At 39.2% G+C, this 17628-nt stretch overlaps 1 protein-coding gene across 1 annotated transcript in view; it reads left to right on the forward strand.

Annotated features, from left to right (window-relative positions):
- Positions 1 to 17628, forward strand: part of ACSS3 (acyl-CoA synthetase short chain family member 3) — a 92493-nt gene that overhangs the window by 31492 nt on the left and 43373 nt on the right. Inside the window, exon 8 of the mRNA XM_075496307.1 lies at positions 10916 to 11067. Within this exon, the coding sequence (XP_075352422.1) occupies positions 10916 to 11067 (152 nt within the window). The remainder of the gene's footprint in view (positions 1 to 10915; positions 11068 to 17628) is intronic.

Consider the following 17628-nt stretch of genomic DNA (forward strand, 5'->3'; position numbering starts at 1 on the left):
CTGCTTCACTCGTCTACATGCCTGCAACCTCCAGAGGACACCCATGAAACAACACACAGGAACATCCCGTTGGCCTACTCTCTGCCATGGCAGGCAATCGGAACTGTAAACCGGTGGTCTGGACCCGAGTAAGTGTGTGTACTCCTTTCCTGTACCTGTATTGAGCGTGGGACTGTGTTTAGGAGGTTTCTGGTAGAATTAGGGCACTGGTCGCAGATCTGTGGAAAGGTGGTGTAGGTCTCTGGACTGACTGTGAGAGCTGCTACACCTTGAGATGATTCCCCAGGGGCTGTGACCTGTGAGGGAAGTCCTGTGGAGCAACAAGCTCCATCAGAGTCCACTTGCCCCATCCCAGCTCTACCTGTGTGCCAGGCGCAGGCTTGGCAACTGCTTAAGCTGTGGACATGGCATGCCGTGATAACACAGCCCTTCTAGGCTTCTGCACGAAAACCCAGCCACACTGTGTCTTCCTCTCCTCAAATGAAGTGTATAAAGGACGTGCCTTGTGGTGGTAGCAGTGCTGATACTTCTGGCCACGTTAGATCTTCTCCCTGCCCTGCAATCAGCTGCTTATACAACAAATACCATTCAGGATGATTCCATTTCTTTGAAATGCAGTGGTTAAGGCAGTGGTTGTTGGTAATATATGGTCTCTTTCTCTGCCCCAAGTCACACTTGGGAAAGGTCATAAAGGGAAGGGCACTGTGGGCCAGGGTAAGGCATAGTTGGATTAACCAGATTTACCCAAAACAAATGGATTGAATGCAGCAAGGGAGTGTGTGAAGCACACAGGTGTGGAGGAGGGGAAAAGGGAGGACAGAGAAGTATCGGGAGTCAGTTCCTTTTTAATCATTGCATAACGTTTGCCAGATTGAAAGACATCAATGTCCAGTGGTATTCCTCCCATCCCAGTCCATGCACTTGTGAATGCTCAGTAGGTTGGTGACTGTCTTCAGTGAAGGAGCAAAGTCCTGACACAAGTGCATGGCTGGATGCCCCACCTGTGACAGAGAGCAGAGAACTGAGCATACACATACTGCAGAAGCGGTGCTTGGTGTTTCAGTCTGAAAGAAGGTCTCAAATACGTCCTCACAGATGGTTCAGACTAAAAATGATACCCTGAATTTGGAAGGTACTGGAAACATTTGCACAGTGTCTGTCCCACATAGCCCAGTGTCTTTCAGATGACCAAATGTAGATTGCGGTTCCATTATGCATTTGGTAAAAGCACAGTTAAATTAGTCCTGTGCTGCACCATTGTCAGAGTGTGCTTTATGGTGTGGGCCACAGGGGTATGCAGCATCTCTTCATGATGCTTATTGGCATTGAGGACATCATGAATGAACCTGTCCCTTCTTGGCAAGAAGGCACTGGCCTATGTTTTGGTTCTGTGACCAGAGATATGGAATATAGGGCTTATAGAAATTTTATAGTGGAGCCTACTGGTGATGTGTGAATGGACATGCTACTGTCACCTCATGAAACAGATGAAAGGGACAGCATGACGCTTCCTAGAAGAGAAGTCCCTTAAGTCAAGGGAGCAAAGATCTGTAGGATAGGTTTCTGTCAGAAAACTTTGAGCTTCATTTTTTGTCCAGTGAACAAGGCTAAGTAGTCTAAAATAAACCTCAAATAACATCTAATGGGAGAGGTAAAGAGCATTGGCTTTAAATGGTTTGATCTACTAATTCACCTCACTACTCGCTATGTAAACAAAGACTGTGACACCATATGTGCTTGCGTTCATGTTTCATGCTATTATTTCACATAGTACTAAGTTTATTTTTACCAGTGCATGTAGTAGGAAGATTGATAATCTCTCATAGAACAGCAGATTGTGCCTAGATGACACCTGTGTATGTTGCTTTGTACATAATCCTGTTGTTTATCATTTTTGTAACAGAAAAATGTAAAATAAGAAACAAAATGCAATGTTTAAAAGCAAAGCAAATCTTGAGGTCTTAAAAATGTGTTTTGGAAAGTGTTCTTCTCTTTGTGGTTAACTTTTAACTTTGTGGTTAACTTTTAAAAGTGTTAACTTTTTCTTCTGTTGATGGAAAGGCTGTGGGTAGTGTGTTAAGTTGTTCTATGAAATAGAAAATGAGCTTTTGTCAGGATATTTTTCTTCCACATCATTTTGTGATCTGTAGGATCTGAGGCAAATAACTTGGTTTTTTAGCTTCTAGGTATTGGATTGATTTTTCAATAATCTCTCAGAAAAGCAGGTTTGAAAACAAGTATTTTTTATTAAATATTAAAGTACACAAAGAGATAACAGCAGGCACAAGGGTTTTTTTTTCCCTAAACGGCTAAGACAGAGAAGCTCACATGCCTTAATGCGCCCAGCCAATGACTGCAGCAGCTGGAGAAAACTTAAACAAATGGTTATTCTTAATTTGAATCTCAATGTACCTTCTGTCCAGCTAAAGTTTACTGACTTGCTTACTTTCAGTGTTCAGCATGAAAGCTTGCAATGAATGCGTTATTGAAATACATGATGTGGAGAATATCTACAGTGCAACTATGGCAATAAAAATCAGCCATTCGTTTGAGTATTGCTTATGCTTAGCTCTTTTTTGAAGGGTCTCCGATGTGCTAATCTAGTGGAATCCTTGCTTCTGTGAATTTACAAACCAGCTCACTGTGGAACTTCTGAAAGCTTTTGAGTCAATGATAAGTGTCAGCTTGCTGATTGCAGGAGTGACCTTTGGTTCTTAGTGCACATACAAGTTCTGAAGAACATTAGGAAGCAAGGTTATTTCTAGGACACTGCAAATTAAAAATAATCAAGTAGTTTAAAAAAAAAAGGAGGAGGGTGTTTGTTTAAAGGCAGTAGGGCAAAATCCTAGGAAAAGAAAAAAAGGCAGAATTCAAGAGGAACAGGTAAGTGAGAGAATGTTAAACTCATGAGGTAGACCTCATGAGGTTCTTTTGCAGAAAGGATTCCTTAGTAACTAAATATATCTTTATGTGAAAAAGGGAGTACAGTAAATTTACTGCAGTTCATGTGTTCAAATACATGCATTTGTATAGATGGATAAAAAAGTCCAGAAGAACTAACACTATATACTGGTGTACTTGAACTTGCAAATAACTCCAGATGCAGAGGTGGATTTGTGATATTTGGTAGTGCCTGTGTGCATACTGTACAGCTGTCCCATACCTTTTGCTCATCCCAGAGGTTATGCTTGTCAGATTCTTCCCGTGTGTTGTTTGTTTATGTAGGGCAAGGGTGGATACATCTGTGAGAACTCCTAAGGGTTCACTAAATAATTTGGGGGTTGATTTTAGTATCTTAAGTCACGTAGGCTCTGAATTAACTACTTATAAAAGAAAGAGATCACTGCAATGTTCTTTCTATTGCATATAAAAAGATCATTTTTCCTGTGAAGAAGAGAAACAGTCTGGACACTCTTTTCTGCATTATTGTGGTGGCAGAAGAGACCACTGTGAACAAGAGAAACAAGCTTTGGCTGAAAAATTAACTGAAGTATGCATGGCTTTGCATACTGAGGTATTCAGCGTGCATTTTTCACCTGACTTTTCCTGAGGTGAAAGGGTGAGGAAGAACAGTCTGTGTGCTGCACTTAAATCCCACAAGACTCCATTTGTCCCTCTCCTGTCAGGTGGTAACAGTCTTTGCTGTTACATCTTTATAGTATGTAAAGACCCTGTGCAATCTTTGGAAATTCCATATGCTTAAGCAAACCCCCTGTTATTTCTTTTGACCTTGTTCTGTTGTCTGGAAATGAAGGCTTAAAAGGATGTGTAGACATCACTGTAAGCTATATATGATTAAGTACTAACATGCTATCCTTCAATCTTGAATCTACTTTCCCAGCAACTTAAATTATTTGTATAGGTAATCAGAGTTAATAAGTACGTTCAACATTTATGAAGCAGAAATATACTCTAGGAAACAAATATATATTCTTTGCTGATCTTATAGTTGATGACATTTTTTGTGTTAGATAGTATGGATCAATATGTGAGGTTAATTTTCTGGTATATGGTCTCCACACAAGGTAGAAATCTTTTCTTTCTTACTTCGCTTAGATTTACTCACAGAATAGATCTTCTGAGCAAAGTTAAGAGATAGACAAGCACAACACAGGGCTGCGACTTCACAGGTCAACTGTTATGTGGATCACTAGCTCTGCAGTATATAATGGTCCTTTAGTTAGGATCACTGCTGGTTTTGCAGTAAATAGTAAACTGTCAGCTGTTTTGACTAAAGACTTTGTAGACCAAATTCTTTCTTGTATGTGTAGGAGCGTGCGAAATCTCAGCATATGCTGCTAAAGAGCTCGTCCTTGCAGTGTCAGTGTGTGTCATACATGTGCATTCCCATATGCAGATGGGTGTTCATAAAGGTAAGCCTACATGCTATGTAAGTGTACCTTTATAGACAGTAAGCTCCTTTTTCCCCCTCATGGGCATGACTAATTCTTATATTTCTAAGTGTATTTAATCATCCACAGTTTTCAGTTGATTTATTCAACTGTTCTATCCACTAGTCAAGAAGTATTGCTTTGATTTTTTTTTTAATTTTAGAATCCTACTTTATGAATAATAAGGACTTCTTTTAAGTTCCTTTGCTTTTTAATCAAGAAATTTTGGAGGCAGTGAACACATACCTATTCAGAGTGTATCGGCACTAGATATGTGAGTTCAGCTGAAATTTGAGGAAGAAAGAAATTGAGCTCTTTTCTAGGCTGATTTTATAACTTGAACAATTTACCTAATGTTGGATACTTTTCAAACCCCATCTCCATCTTTATTTCATCTCCAGATGCTCAATATAGTTCTGGTATGTAATTTTGGGGGCTTCAGTGGCTTCAGGATCTCTACGAATAATTAAACAGAGAACTCCAGTTATAAATGACTTTCACTAGCAAAATAGAAATGAAATAGTAGAAAAAAATAGAAATAAATTATTTTTATTCCTTTTCAAGTTTAATTCTGCTACGGAAGAGTTTGGTTTTCTAGTTTGTCTGGAAAAACCCCTGTGATTTCCCACTAGATTCATAGAATTTTAAGGCTGGGGACCACTGTGGTTGACTTCTCTGGTATTCTGAATAACAAGGAGCAAAAACTTCACCCGGTAGCATAAATGCACATTTATAGAATCAAATATCATATTAGCTTGAGTATTAAATTACTATAGTCTAATTAATGTTTAAACACGTAATAGATGTTAATTAGATTCTTCATTCCAAAGGGATTAACTCATCACCACCGCACTAGTTAAGTAGAAGAGGAAAACAGTGTGAGAAAAATGGCAGTTTCTCAGAGATGAGCAAAAGACTTTGATAGTTTTATAGTAGCTATTTTTGACCACTGATACACTGGGCCACATTAAAATTGTTGCATGAATTTGGCGGAATAGAATCACTAAAATAAAAACTGCAATGAAGAGGTTTTCATTCTAGCAGATGTAGAGTAAGACAAGAAGGGATGGAGAGGAAAGTGATGAGTTCCTTCAGCAGTTTCTGTTACATAGTCATCTTACAGTGAAGTTTTATCTCTGAGTGAATATGTGGGGATCAATATGGTTGTTGTCATTATAAAGGCACTTCTGAATTTAAAATGTGTTTGGTTTGGAAAATAAAAAGAGTAAAAATCCTATTTCTTTAACAGTGAATATTAAAGAAAAATCAGAGTTAATATCTGGTTGACCTACAGGTCTGCTTTGTGATTTTTGCTCTTGGTGAGAACATTATTAAACAGTAATAGTACATTTCCCATTTTTCTTTCTCTGAGATGTCACCAATCAAGTCTTCAGACAGTGTTCATGACATCAGTGTTGTCTTTCTGAGGATTAAAAATGGGAAGAAAAGGAAGGCTTCTGTACGCACACGGAGAAAAATAATGTTTACAAAGAGGAATAGAGTATAATTTTTCCTCTGCTCAGAAGACTGTCTTAACAGTGAATGTTCATAAATTTGTAGTTAAAGTTTTTCCTAAATGATTGCCTAGTGATGGGTTTTGGTTTAGGGAGTATCCGTATGCTGTTTAGGTGTGGGGAAAGAACACCTCATCCCCTTTGCCTAGGGACAACCATTACAGAATATAAACTGTGCTGACTTCATACCCTCACTTCTTAAAGTGATTTGTTTATTTTTAAATTACTTAGTAGGTGACAACTTGTCATTTTAACAATTGCTATGGAAACTACGTGCTTTCAATTTTTACTTGCTGTAACACCATTGTCAGGAATGTGAAAACAGTAATGAATTCCTTTGAATACAGCAAGGTTTGTTTGCCCTTTTTTTTTTTTTTTTTAAATAATCTGTCCTGGATTGTTTTTCTCCAAGGCATGACAAACTTCAGCTATAAATAAGCTACTTGAAGTCTCACAGCCCACTCTGGGTTGCTCTTGCTTATGGGATTGCAAGCTGTAAGCAACAGGACAGCATGAAGAGAAAGTCTAGCTACTACCTGTGATCCTGTGATGTCAGGAAAAATGCAGCATTGGAGTTCCAGTGCTTGGGACTTTGAAATGGAGGAGGTAAGGAAGGGTAATGGTAAGGAAGAGGATGCCCACACTTGACAAGGAGCCATTCATTAAGGACTTCATTTGAGTGGTCTAGGACAGAGAAGGAGCTATTGTCCCACACAGAGCTGTAGCAAGACATTGCTGTGCACGTGGAGCCTTTCTCACAACGCTCACTGGGGTCCTTCCAGTCCCTGCTGTTGCAACAAATCCACAGGGTACACAACAACAGCAACAGGTTTAAAATTACTCTCATTTGGCACAGCTGTTAGCAGCTTAGGGGCATCCAGCCTTCCTACAGTTCTTGTAAGCCGTTATCATCAGCTTACAAAGAAAGCACTGCCTCTGGAGTTTGCCAGTTTTGTCATCTTTCTGCCATCATCCATAGTGACTGTATTTGTGGAGCGAATTCAGTAGGACATATCATCTCAAGTCCTTAGTGGAGGTTTGGCAGCAGGGCCAGCAGCAGCAGGACGCATGCCTCTATCAACATTTCCTTTTGAATCCTGATGTGTCAGGATTTTGTGTGTGCTTTGGTGTCAGCAGTTTTAGTGGCAATGAGTTCCATGTATAATATTTGCTACGCAGAGAGAATTTCCTCCTCATAATTTTGAATTTCTCTTTAACTGAATAGCCCCTTGTTGTTAGGAGTCAGACAGAAGGGGCATTGCTGAGCTGTTATTGATGCATTGTTGGTTATTTTATTATAGCTCCTCTTATATGTCTTTTTCCTCAAGTAATCCATCCCGGCGGCTTCTGACTTTCTCCACGGGAGAACATTTCTATCCCCTTGATCATTCTTGCTGCCTGACTATGAATCTTCTTTCATAATCATGTATTATCCATCAACACATTCTGCCTGAGGATGTCTGCTCAGCTGGTAGAAATCTGATAAATTACATGCTAAATCTAGGTACTTCAGAAAGACATTCCTATCTGTCTGTCTGTCTCAGAGTCTCTTGGTGCATTATTAAAAGAAAGTCTTTTCTATGTGAATCCTTCTAGCTGGTAGAAGAAGTGTCTGTTTCTACTTTTCTTTTTTAAATTAGGTGAGGCAGATCACTCTTTGACTGCCTTGTTCTTGTTTACCATGCTCTTGGTTCCTGCTGGCCACAGATATTATTGCCAGTAACTTTTAAAATAAATTTTCATCTCCAGTATTGATGCAAATACTGAATAGCAACAGGTCTTGAACTGGTCCCTGCAGAAATCCAGTGGAAGCATCTCATTTGCTCATAGTCCCCTATTGACTCAGCAATCTGTCATCATATTCTGAATTTAATTACCCTGTGCTTTATTGTTTATATTGCTAACTTTTTAAAAATCAAAATTGCTTGTGATAATAAGCCTCTCATGGCATCTTGCAGTACTTCTTAAAATTTTTATATAATAAATGAGAACTCTCTTTGGCAATTTTATTTGTATTTTTTTGGGCTCTGAAATTTGTGCTGTCTCAGATTTGTTTTGCTTATGTCAATTTTTGTTTATGCATTTGATAAACTGTGAACAGCTGCTAAGGCACCAAGGAAGTTTTTCTGCAGAATCAGTAAGAATATTTTACAGTTGGGCCAGATTTTTTCTTCCCTAAATGAATATTTTAAGTGTTGCCTTATTATTTGGGTATTATTTCCTATCGACTGTCAGGGGAGCTTGCTATTCATTTCCTTACACTGTTTGTGTTTTATTTGTTTTTCTCCTAGATCTGAGAATGGTACCTCTCCAAAGCAACGCTGTTGTAGCTTCCCTGTGACATATAAATATCAACCTCTCAGAGCCCTGCATGCCTACCCACACACTCTTGAAGGCTTAGCTGCTTGTGTTGAAGATGCTCTAAGGCTCAGGCTCAGGCTCAAGCTTGCTGGAGGTGTGAGGCACAGGCATGGCTGTGACGGAGCTCGGGCAGGGACCACGGGTGAGGGCCTGAGCGTAAATCTCCTCCCGAGCAAGGGGAGGCTGCTGTCGGCTCTTCTCACAACTCTGCTGTTTTCCCAGTGGTCTGATCCAAGGTTACACAGCTGCACCATGGCAAACCTGGCCTTGAGCATCAGCAGCCAAGCCCCTAGCAGGGAGTGGGTGCGCTCAGGGCCAGACACAGCCCTTTTATAGGCTCTGGACGTTTCCATCTGGTTAAAAATAACAGCCTACATTATTACTGGCAGACTACCCAATTTGAGATTGCTCCACAGTTAGGTTTCTTGCTGTCCAAGGTGATTGCAAAAGGTGCTAGTTCAATTACATAATTAATTAATGAGAAGTTTGCGGAAATACAGAATTTTTCAGTCTGAGACCGTTTGTTTAAGTGTTAGTTAGTGATGTGGACTTGAACTCCTAACCAGATGGTTGCAGATCTGCAGGTATAGTGAACATTATAGGGAGATGACATGAACTTGAATAAATAGGTTCATGACCAAATACTGATGAGCGCTTGGATAAATACATGAAAATTGCGATGAAGAAGTGTGCAAGGATGATGCTTAAAGACAGCCTGGTGAAAGATTTTTCTTTGGGAACTGTGCATTACATGACAGAAAAAAGGACATAACTCACTTTTTTGTCAAGCAAATAGCATTCTTTTGCATTTGTTTTTGGTAATTTCGGATAGGCTATTAGCAAAAAGAGAGTTTTGGGGACTGGTGATACTCCTCCCTGCTACTTTGGCTGGGGACTGTTTCTTTTGTTTATTTTCTCCCCATTTGCTTCTCACTGCCTCTCCATCCTTTAAAAAAAAGGCTTTTCAATTGTGCATTCTGTTTTTGTCTTGGTTTTTTTTTCCTTTTATGGTGATCCTCTGCTGCAGCACTCCTGTCACTAGCAGTATCTCACTGTAGGGCTACAAAGCCAATGGTACGTATCCGACCTCAGGCCTCCTGCGTTCTTTAAATCTGCCAAATGGTTCATCAGTGCTCTTGCCAGTGTTCAGGCACAGCTGGGTGCAGAGCAAGTGTGGGGAAGACTGCAGTGGGGAGGGCAGGTGGGAGAGAGGGAAAGGGATGAATTCCTATGAGCCTGCATGGCAGCCAGCGTGCTGCTTTTTATGTTGGGACAGGGGAACTAACTTGATTTGTGTGTGTATTCATAAAGACATTTATTGTGTTACTAGTGCCTCATTATCAGAATAAAAATAGTGGATTTAGTAAATTCTTCCAGGTATTCAAATTCCTGTGTTCCTTTTGTATCTTGGTAAAATGAAAAGTAATAATTAGAGTTTCATATGCTGGTTTTTTTTCCACTGGACCTATTAACCTGTCTATTCCAAATTTACATTTACACAAGGATGGTGAAGGTATGAATTTGTCTTGTGACTCTTTACAGAATTTGTCTAAACTGCTGTAAAGATGGTAACATTTCAGTAGTGAAACTTTCTCTGCATTTGTGGCTTCTTGCATAAAGCATTGACAAAGCTGTGTTTGCAGTATGAAAAGTGTGTGTCTCTCCTAATTTGTGTGCTCTGTCAAAGTTCATCTTCAAAGTGTGGCCTTTCTAGTGAAAAGGTTATGGCAATACCCGTATTGCCTCTCTACATTACCTGTCTACAATACCTGTAAAGCTCATTCTACATTAACATCATCTTTTCATGATTTCAGAATATGTATGGAGCAGTTCATGCGCTGCGGTAATTACATACAGTAAGATTGTGATTAGATGATCCTGTGCCGACTGCTTTTCATATTTGCAGCACCACAGAACAGTATTTTTGGTTATTTTTTGTTATTATTACTTACCATTGGACAATTTGTCACATCTGATTACTTCTGTTTATAAATCTCCTGACTATGCCCCCTAACTCAAGACAACGTTTAGTTTAAAAAAAACCCAACCACAAACCAGACCACAGTCTGGTAGCACACTAAAACAGAAAAGGGGTCTTTGGCTTCTCTCCAGTCTTCATGTGGGGTAGCAGCACAAAGGTGCCAAAAGGCCAGTTGTAAGCAGCTAAGTGGGAATTTTTCCAGAATTTGGGAGGAAATTAGTAGGTGAGAAAAAGCTGGCATTATGTCCCGTAGGCCTGTGCATGGGGGATATAGCTGCAGTGCCGCTGTGTCCAGAGACTCCTAGTTTGGTGGGACTCGGTGTTTTACAGACTGCTTTGCAATAAGTGTAGATGTAGACATGACTCCCTCTGCTGCCAGTGTAATAACAGCTCTTCATGGCTGTCTTTTCATTCACATGTCCATTTGTCCTATTTTTCTTAGTAGCTAGTATGTGCTGTGTACATGCGAAAGATTGTGCCCAAAGCTCGTGAATTTACAAGTGAATACACTCACAGTATTATTATTTTTAATAAAGCCTTCTGTAAAGTCTTACTTGAAATTACTTCTGTTGCTGTGTTACCGCTGCTGTTACATGTTCAAGTCTTGAACTGTCAAGGAATTATGAAGTATTTTTATCCTGTGACATTTTAAATTGTTCTCTCCATAGGGGAAGCCTGTGGGAACGCCAGATGCTGGTGCCTATTTCCGTGTGCTAGCAGAGCATGAAGTAGCTGCCTTCTTTACTTCACCAACTGCAATTAGAGCAATCCGTCAGCAGGACCCTGCGGCAGCCTTGGGAAAGCAGTACTCTCTGAAAAGGTGAACTAAGGATACACTGGAAGCAGTTTCCTACAGAAACAGGCTGGATGAACTCAGAATAACGGTGTCTGGGGCTTTGCCCACCTCTGTATAGCAGAATTCAAATGTATGCTTGACAATTTAGGTGTACATGTATTTGCTTGTAAATTTATATTGATAGTTTGGAGGAGATGAAAGCTGTTAAAAAGATTACGACTCTAAGGTTAAGAGCTCTTACTGAGTTAGGGTTACTCGCTCAACCTTAATTTTACTCTGCTGTGCTTATACCCTGTAATACAGCCTTGGATTATATGATCCTGTACTGCTTTCCCACATGACCTCTCATTTCATTGAGTGCACAGGATCTTTAGTGTTCGTTTAATCAGCAGCTAGTCAATGTTTTGTTTGTCTCTGCATAACTTAGTTACTGCTTATGGTTATGTGCTCCAAAGACTGAGCTATTTGCTATCTTATACTGTTTTTAAGGTCTTTATCACTATACTAGCAGCATGCTTCAAAATCATGACTGAGTTCATCCTCACAAATCCCCTGTGAGATGAGAGAGTGGTATTATCTGTATTTTGCAGATGGGAAGCTGCGGCACAGAGAGATTAAGGTCAAAGTCTTCTATTAGTTTTGAATATCCAGTCTGGCCACTGAACTACCACTATTTCAGAGTTCTTAGCATTATATGGTTAAAATGTGTTATTAGCATCATATTAATAAAATGCCTCTCGCACTGGCTTGCATCTGTGAGTATTTAGTACTTCTACAGACCAAGTTTCTGTATCTTATGGCAAACAGTCTGAAAATGAAAAATATGTGGGTTTGGACCGCATTGAATCTTGAAGTTGAATAATTTGCTCAGCATCAAACAAGGACTGTGTCAAACTGTATAGGCAGTACTCAGTTGTAAGACATCTTTTATCACACTTGTCCAAAGAGAAAGGGAGGATGCAAAGCTATGTAGCTTCATTAGACCTCCACATTCTTAATTGCTCAGGAAAATTTTATTTAGCTGGATTTATTCCTGAGGTATTCATTACAAGTTCATCATTACTTTCTTCCATCTGTTTTGAGTGCTATCATCAATCCTTACCCCTCCTTGAAATAGGAAACAAGCTCATTTGAGACCATAAAGCACTATCCTTCTATGATATTTATTGACAAGAAAGTGATTCAGATGCTAGAAAATTTAATTCCTGTTCCTCAGCATTTTTTAGGCAATGACTAAAATGACTTAGTCTGTCTTTGGAGTATTCATTTAATGGAAAATCTGGTAACATGCTTTGTAAGTTGTCACATTTTCTGGCCAAATGAGAATTCCAGGTAAGAGTCTCCTTGCTGATATCAGTTGCCCCAGATGTACAGAGATATTTCATCATTCCTACACTGTGCATAGTTAATGAGCTTCTCCATTTGTGTGCAGATTTAGTTGTCTCATAATTCACTCAGCTTTGGGCCATGTCATTCCCTGGTACGTGACTTCTTGTTAGTAAACCCTCTAGCGCGGCATTTAATATCTAGTATTCTCTTGGATTGTTTTAAGTCAGTACTACACAAAATCCAAAATCTTTTTTATCCACAAGGTGGAAAAGACTTTGGGTTTTGTGTAGTACTGACTTAAGTCCAGTGACTGTTCTCCAACCACCAGTATAGTGCAGTAAGTTTGACAGTCTTCAGCATGCCTCTCTTTTCATGTTAGACTAGGATTATTTTACTGTTAGGTCTAGTCATGACCCTCTAACTACATGGCTATCTGTGATACTGTGGCGTATATTACTGAATTTCGAAGGGAGCTTAAATTAGACTGTCTGTCCTGTGATGATTTCAGTATTAACATCCAGCTAGTTATAGTGTATGTCCATTTCGTGGGTTAAGGTGCAGTTGTTAAGAAATGGAGTCCAACAGGTGATTAAAATTTCCATTCTAGGAAAATGCTTGCTTTTGGGTGTTACTTGGATGGACTTTTCCATCCAAGGTCAAGTGAATTCTGTCTGTTTCCTTTTGAAATCAGTCTTACTTTTAGTTCATTTACTTGATATGTGATGTTTTCTTCTCTGTTATATGGTGCAGAATCTTTGAAATGAGCTGTCTTTCTGCTACCTGGGCTAAGATGTATCCTTACTTACTCTAGAGACTCCAAAACACGTGCCCCGGAATGTAGTCCTGAAAGAGGTTTCCACATGGTACATTTCATTCCTGAAAACTTCTGTTAAAAAAACTGATAAAAGTCAATATAACTTCTTAAAAATCCTGTTAAAAAAGGCAATTACTGATAAGGTACAGAGTTGGTAGGCAATGCCAGATTCCAGTATACAAGGGAGTACTTGACTTACAGGAGTAAATTGAATTATAAGCAGACTTGCGTTCTTTCGAAATGACATAAGTTAAATAAATTTCTGTTAAGTATTCATGTTGGTGGCATCACTGGCCTCTGCACAAAATTGTATGTGAGGTTTCCAAAGGTTCTAGTGTGCATGCCTCAAATTCCTTGTTGGCTGTTGGAGTCCAATCTTGAAATTTGTTTGCCTTCAACACAAAATGTCAGCTATGTCTTAAACACAGCCCATACTTAACAGTAAAAGAGATGTTTAATTTTTAATACTGTAAGGTAAAAGTTCTGTTCAACCACATATTGCTAGAGGATCTAAAGACCTGGCTTTTGATAACACAGTGCTGCTAAGCAGGCTGTCTGATCATATTGCTGCCTGTTGTGTTTGAAAAACATCCAAATTCTATGACCCTCATGTACCTGAGCATATTCTGTTCAGCTTTTGGCATCTGTTCTCGTCTTCACGAGGTAACTCCGTAACACTGAGCCATTAACTGGAATCATACTTCATCCTTTAATTGACTTAATTGTTATGAACTGGTTAGGTCTGATTTCCAAATGATTGACAGCTGACAGTTTTGCATGAAATGGGGCAACAACTCAGCAGATTAGATTAATATACAACTAATAATTTGCAGTTTGTGTCCCATAGCCTGCTTGGCTTTCTTGACTTCAGGTCAATTGTGAATGTTCTGCCATTTTATATCAAGAGAATCTAGAGATTCTAGCTTGTTCATCTGATACCAGATATTAATACACTTGCTTTAGAAAGAAATATGAGACTGCTTAAGAACTGTGCAGAAATAATGAATATAAAGTAGATTAAGAACTCCCATTTTCTGTTTCATAACACAGGAACAAGAGGATGTGAAATTAAAGTAGCAAATTCAAAACTGTTAGAACAAACACTTTCTCATGTAATTGATCTCACACATGCTGCTAGAGGATACGTGATTAAGACCCAGAATTTAGGACAATCGAAGTACATTATGCAGTTCTGCCTGCTACCCCCTACTCTGTGCTGCTGTAGTTCACGTATGGCCATTCCCGTTAGAGTCCTGAGCTGTGTTTATGAAGAGCCTGTGCGGAGCTCCCCTTTACCCACGCTGTGAGAAGGAGCTGAGCTGCAGTTGTGTTCTATGTCTCTCTTGACTCTGTCACCCAAACCTCCAGTGCTTGCATTCTCATGACCAAGGTAACATCTCTTCAGGGAGGAAAAGGAACAAATACAGCAATGGAGAAAAATCAGAAGACCTGAAACTATTGTATATTTATTTTACATGTTTAAGTGTCTGCAGTCTCCAGGTGCATTAAGAATTAGTAAGAGTTCTTTCTTTCCAGTTTAAGAAGTGCAAATGACCCTTCCTCACTGTCTTTTCAGGAAAAAAAGCTTATTTAACATGATGAAGATAGAGTTTTTCTTTGCGAGAAAAAAACCTGGTATATGCATTCCAGAATTAAAAACACTTCCATGATCTTTTAATTTGGAAAAGTGCAGCTCAGATTATTACCCATGTGAACACTTGTGCTTTTGGGAAATGGTATGGAGATGTGGTTTCTTTCGTGCTTGGAGTGACATCAAAATGTACATGGTGTATTGAACAATTTAGATTGCGTCAGGGCCATTAGGGGCTTTGATCTGTCCCCTATATCAGGTGATACTTCAAGTCCACTCTGCTGGACTCTTGACTAGGGCCTAAAAGCTTGATTGCACTGAATTGTATGTTAGGAATGTAGGTTTTCAGAACAACATCTTAGGACATATTTATTTAACAGAGAAGTTTTAAGATTTTTCTTCCCCATAAACTGCATTGCAGTGATAGATGATTGCAGTAACAGATGCATTGACATGCTTTGAAGTTTTAAGTGGACTGTTGAAAAATTGTTCAGAGTGGGACATTTTATAACCATTGCCATCTCTCTCTTGGTATCCTGTTTGATAGGAGAAAACAATTCCATAGTTCTTACCCTTTGTTAGGCTTGTGGCACTTTGCTCTTGTATGCTTTTTGATGGTTTTGTGCTGTAAATTTGCCAAAGAGCTAATCCCTCTCCTTCTCACAACATAAGGTTGCTCTTGAGCCTGCAGATTATTAAATCTGATTAATAAAACTGGCAATTCAGAAGAGAGTAATTCCAGTTTTGGCTCAGGGGATAACATGATGTCTTAACTTTTTTGTCAAGTCTTTTAAGTTCTTGGTGTTTTAATAGCCCTATTTTTAAAACAAGGACACTTAACTGAGTTTTTCAGCAGTTTCTAAAGTTAATGAACTCATAAATTGAATTTTTACATCACAGCTGAAATGTTGTGTTTAACATGCCTAATTACAGAACAGTCCATATAATATAAATTGAACAGTGCTTAACAGGAGTGGCCTGCATGTAAACATGAGTCTTAAAAGACTTCATAAAATACATATTTGTGGTTTTTACTTACACAATATTTTGTTCTCTTCTATCATAAACTTTTATCTGTTACAACTTCCAGCTAGCTATTAACTGTAATTATCAGCACTGGCTTGTGCTTTACAATAAAAAGCATTCAGGTGCAAGATATTGATTGGGATCACACTCATTATAATCATTATCTTCTAATGTGGGAGATGTGCTCAGAAAGCAGTTTACCAAAATGATGTCGTATATTTATGAGTACAGAAAACTATGGTTATTTTGATGTGAAAGCTGCTTATACATTTGAGCCCCTGCCTTCTATTCCAAGAAGGAACTCACTCCAACCCATCTTGGGGTGTTGGAAAGGAGGGTTGGTTGAAACGCTGTTCTGAACTTAAGGAAGTTGAATTCTTTATCTGCATGTTCAAGTTCAACATGGTAACATTTTTCAAGATCTTCTGATGTTTGTAAGTTCGTAACTAGATATGCTATAAGTTGATTTTCATATATCAAAGTTATTATTATGGCTACCTCTATGATTGTTACTTCTGCTTAGTTCACGGATAAGACCATTCTCAGTTCATTATATTTTACTGGTGCAGGGTCCCTACCTTGGTGATTGGAGTTCCCAATAACTTTTGCTTGTGGAAGGTTCTTTTCCTGTAGTCTAACTATGAATCTAAAAGACAATAAACTCATCATATTTTTGATGTCTAGGCCAAATATCACCGTGAAAAAAACGCTTTTCAATTTTAGGGCACATGGCTTATTGCACTTAATGATGTTTCATCCCATGTTTTACTTACGTTGTTTCCAGATGTAGCTTCACTCTATATATTCTCCTGCCTTGCATCTGCACAGCAAGCAGGTCACCAGTCCTTACACTGTGAGAGGCTGCCTTTTATGCTAGCAGGATGTACCTATCCTCTGGAGAGGAATGGGGTGCGAATATTCAAAGTATGCTTTTTGGCTTAGGCAGCCTTGCTATGGGAAGTCTGTGGTCTCTAGGTAAGAAGCCTTTGCTCTTGAGAGGTCAATCTCGAGGTTCCTAGAGATGACAAAATGTCACTGACATTGATCTGGCTGTGGTAGAGCGTGCTGCAGTCCTAACAAGGGGATATTTTTGAGAAGTATTTTTAATCCCAGGGTGTGTTGTTGGGCCACATGAAGCTCCGTTCATATCTTAAAGAGGCATTCTGTCATCTCAGAAGCCTTGAGGATTGATGCAGTGCTTGCTAGAGTGTCTCTGTAGTTTCTGTTAGTGTGACAGGCTGTTCATGAAATGTTTAGTCACTTGTAGTGTGAGTATACCTGTGCACTTTCACTCGAAGAAAAAAAGAGGTTATTTGCTGGTAAACAGAATTGTTCTGATGTGGAATCTGAATCTGTTTCCTTCTTATCTTTCCTCTCTTCCCTCAACCCTTTGAGGTTTTAAATTGCATCTCTGGGTAAAACAAAAGTGCTGTCTTTGTTGGTCATACACCAAGTAGGGAGGATTTGGGAGAGGGAAGGCATGAGCCCACCCTGTGCGGGTACTACAGAAGGGAAGCAAGTTCTTTGGTCTGTAGCAATAGGGCATGTGTGCGTGGCAGCTCTGCGTTCGGAATTCACGTTATTCCTCGTGGCAGGATTGGTGGTTACAAAGAGGCATTAACGTGGCTGAAGCATTTCAGATTGCCACACCAGCCTTCCAGGGAAGGAAGTGCAGTTTTCCATTGTGATTTATCTGTAAAAGTAAACCAGAAGTCTTATGTCTTAAATTTCTCCCTGGTTTAGATTTTATTTCCCAAATAGATGATTTCTGTTTCAAAATCTTGCTTAAACAGGAACATGTTTAAGTGCACAGCAAAGTAAGAAT

The sequence above is a fragment of the Mycteria americana genome, chromosome 1, assembly GCF_035582795.1.
Source record: "Mycteria americana isolate JAX WOST 10 ecotype Jacksonville Zoo and Gardens chromosome 1, USCA_MyAme_1.0, whole genome shotgun sequence".
Taxonomy (NCBI): Eukaryota; Metazoa; Chordata; class Aves; order Ciconiiformes; family Ciconiidae; genus Mycteria; species Mycteria americana.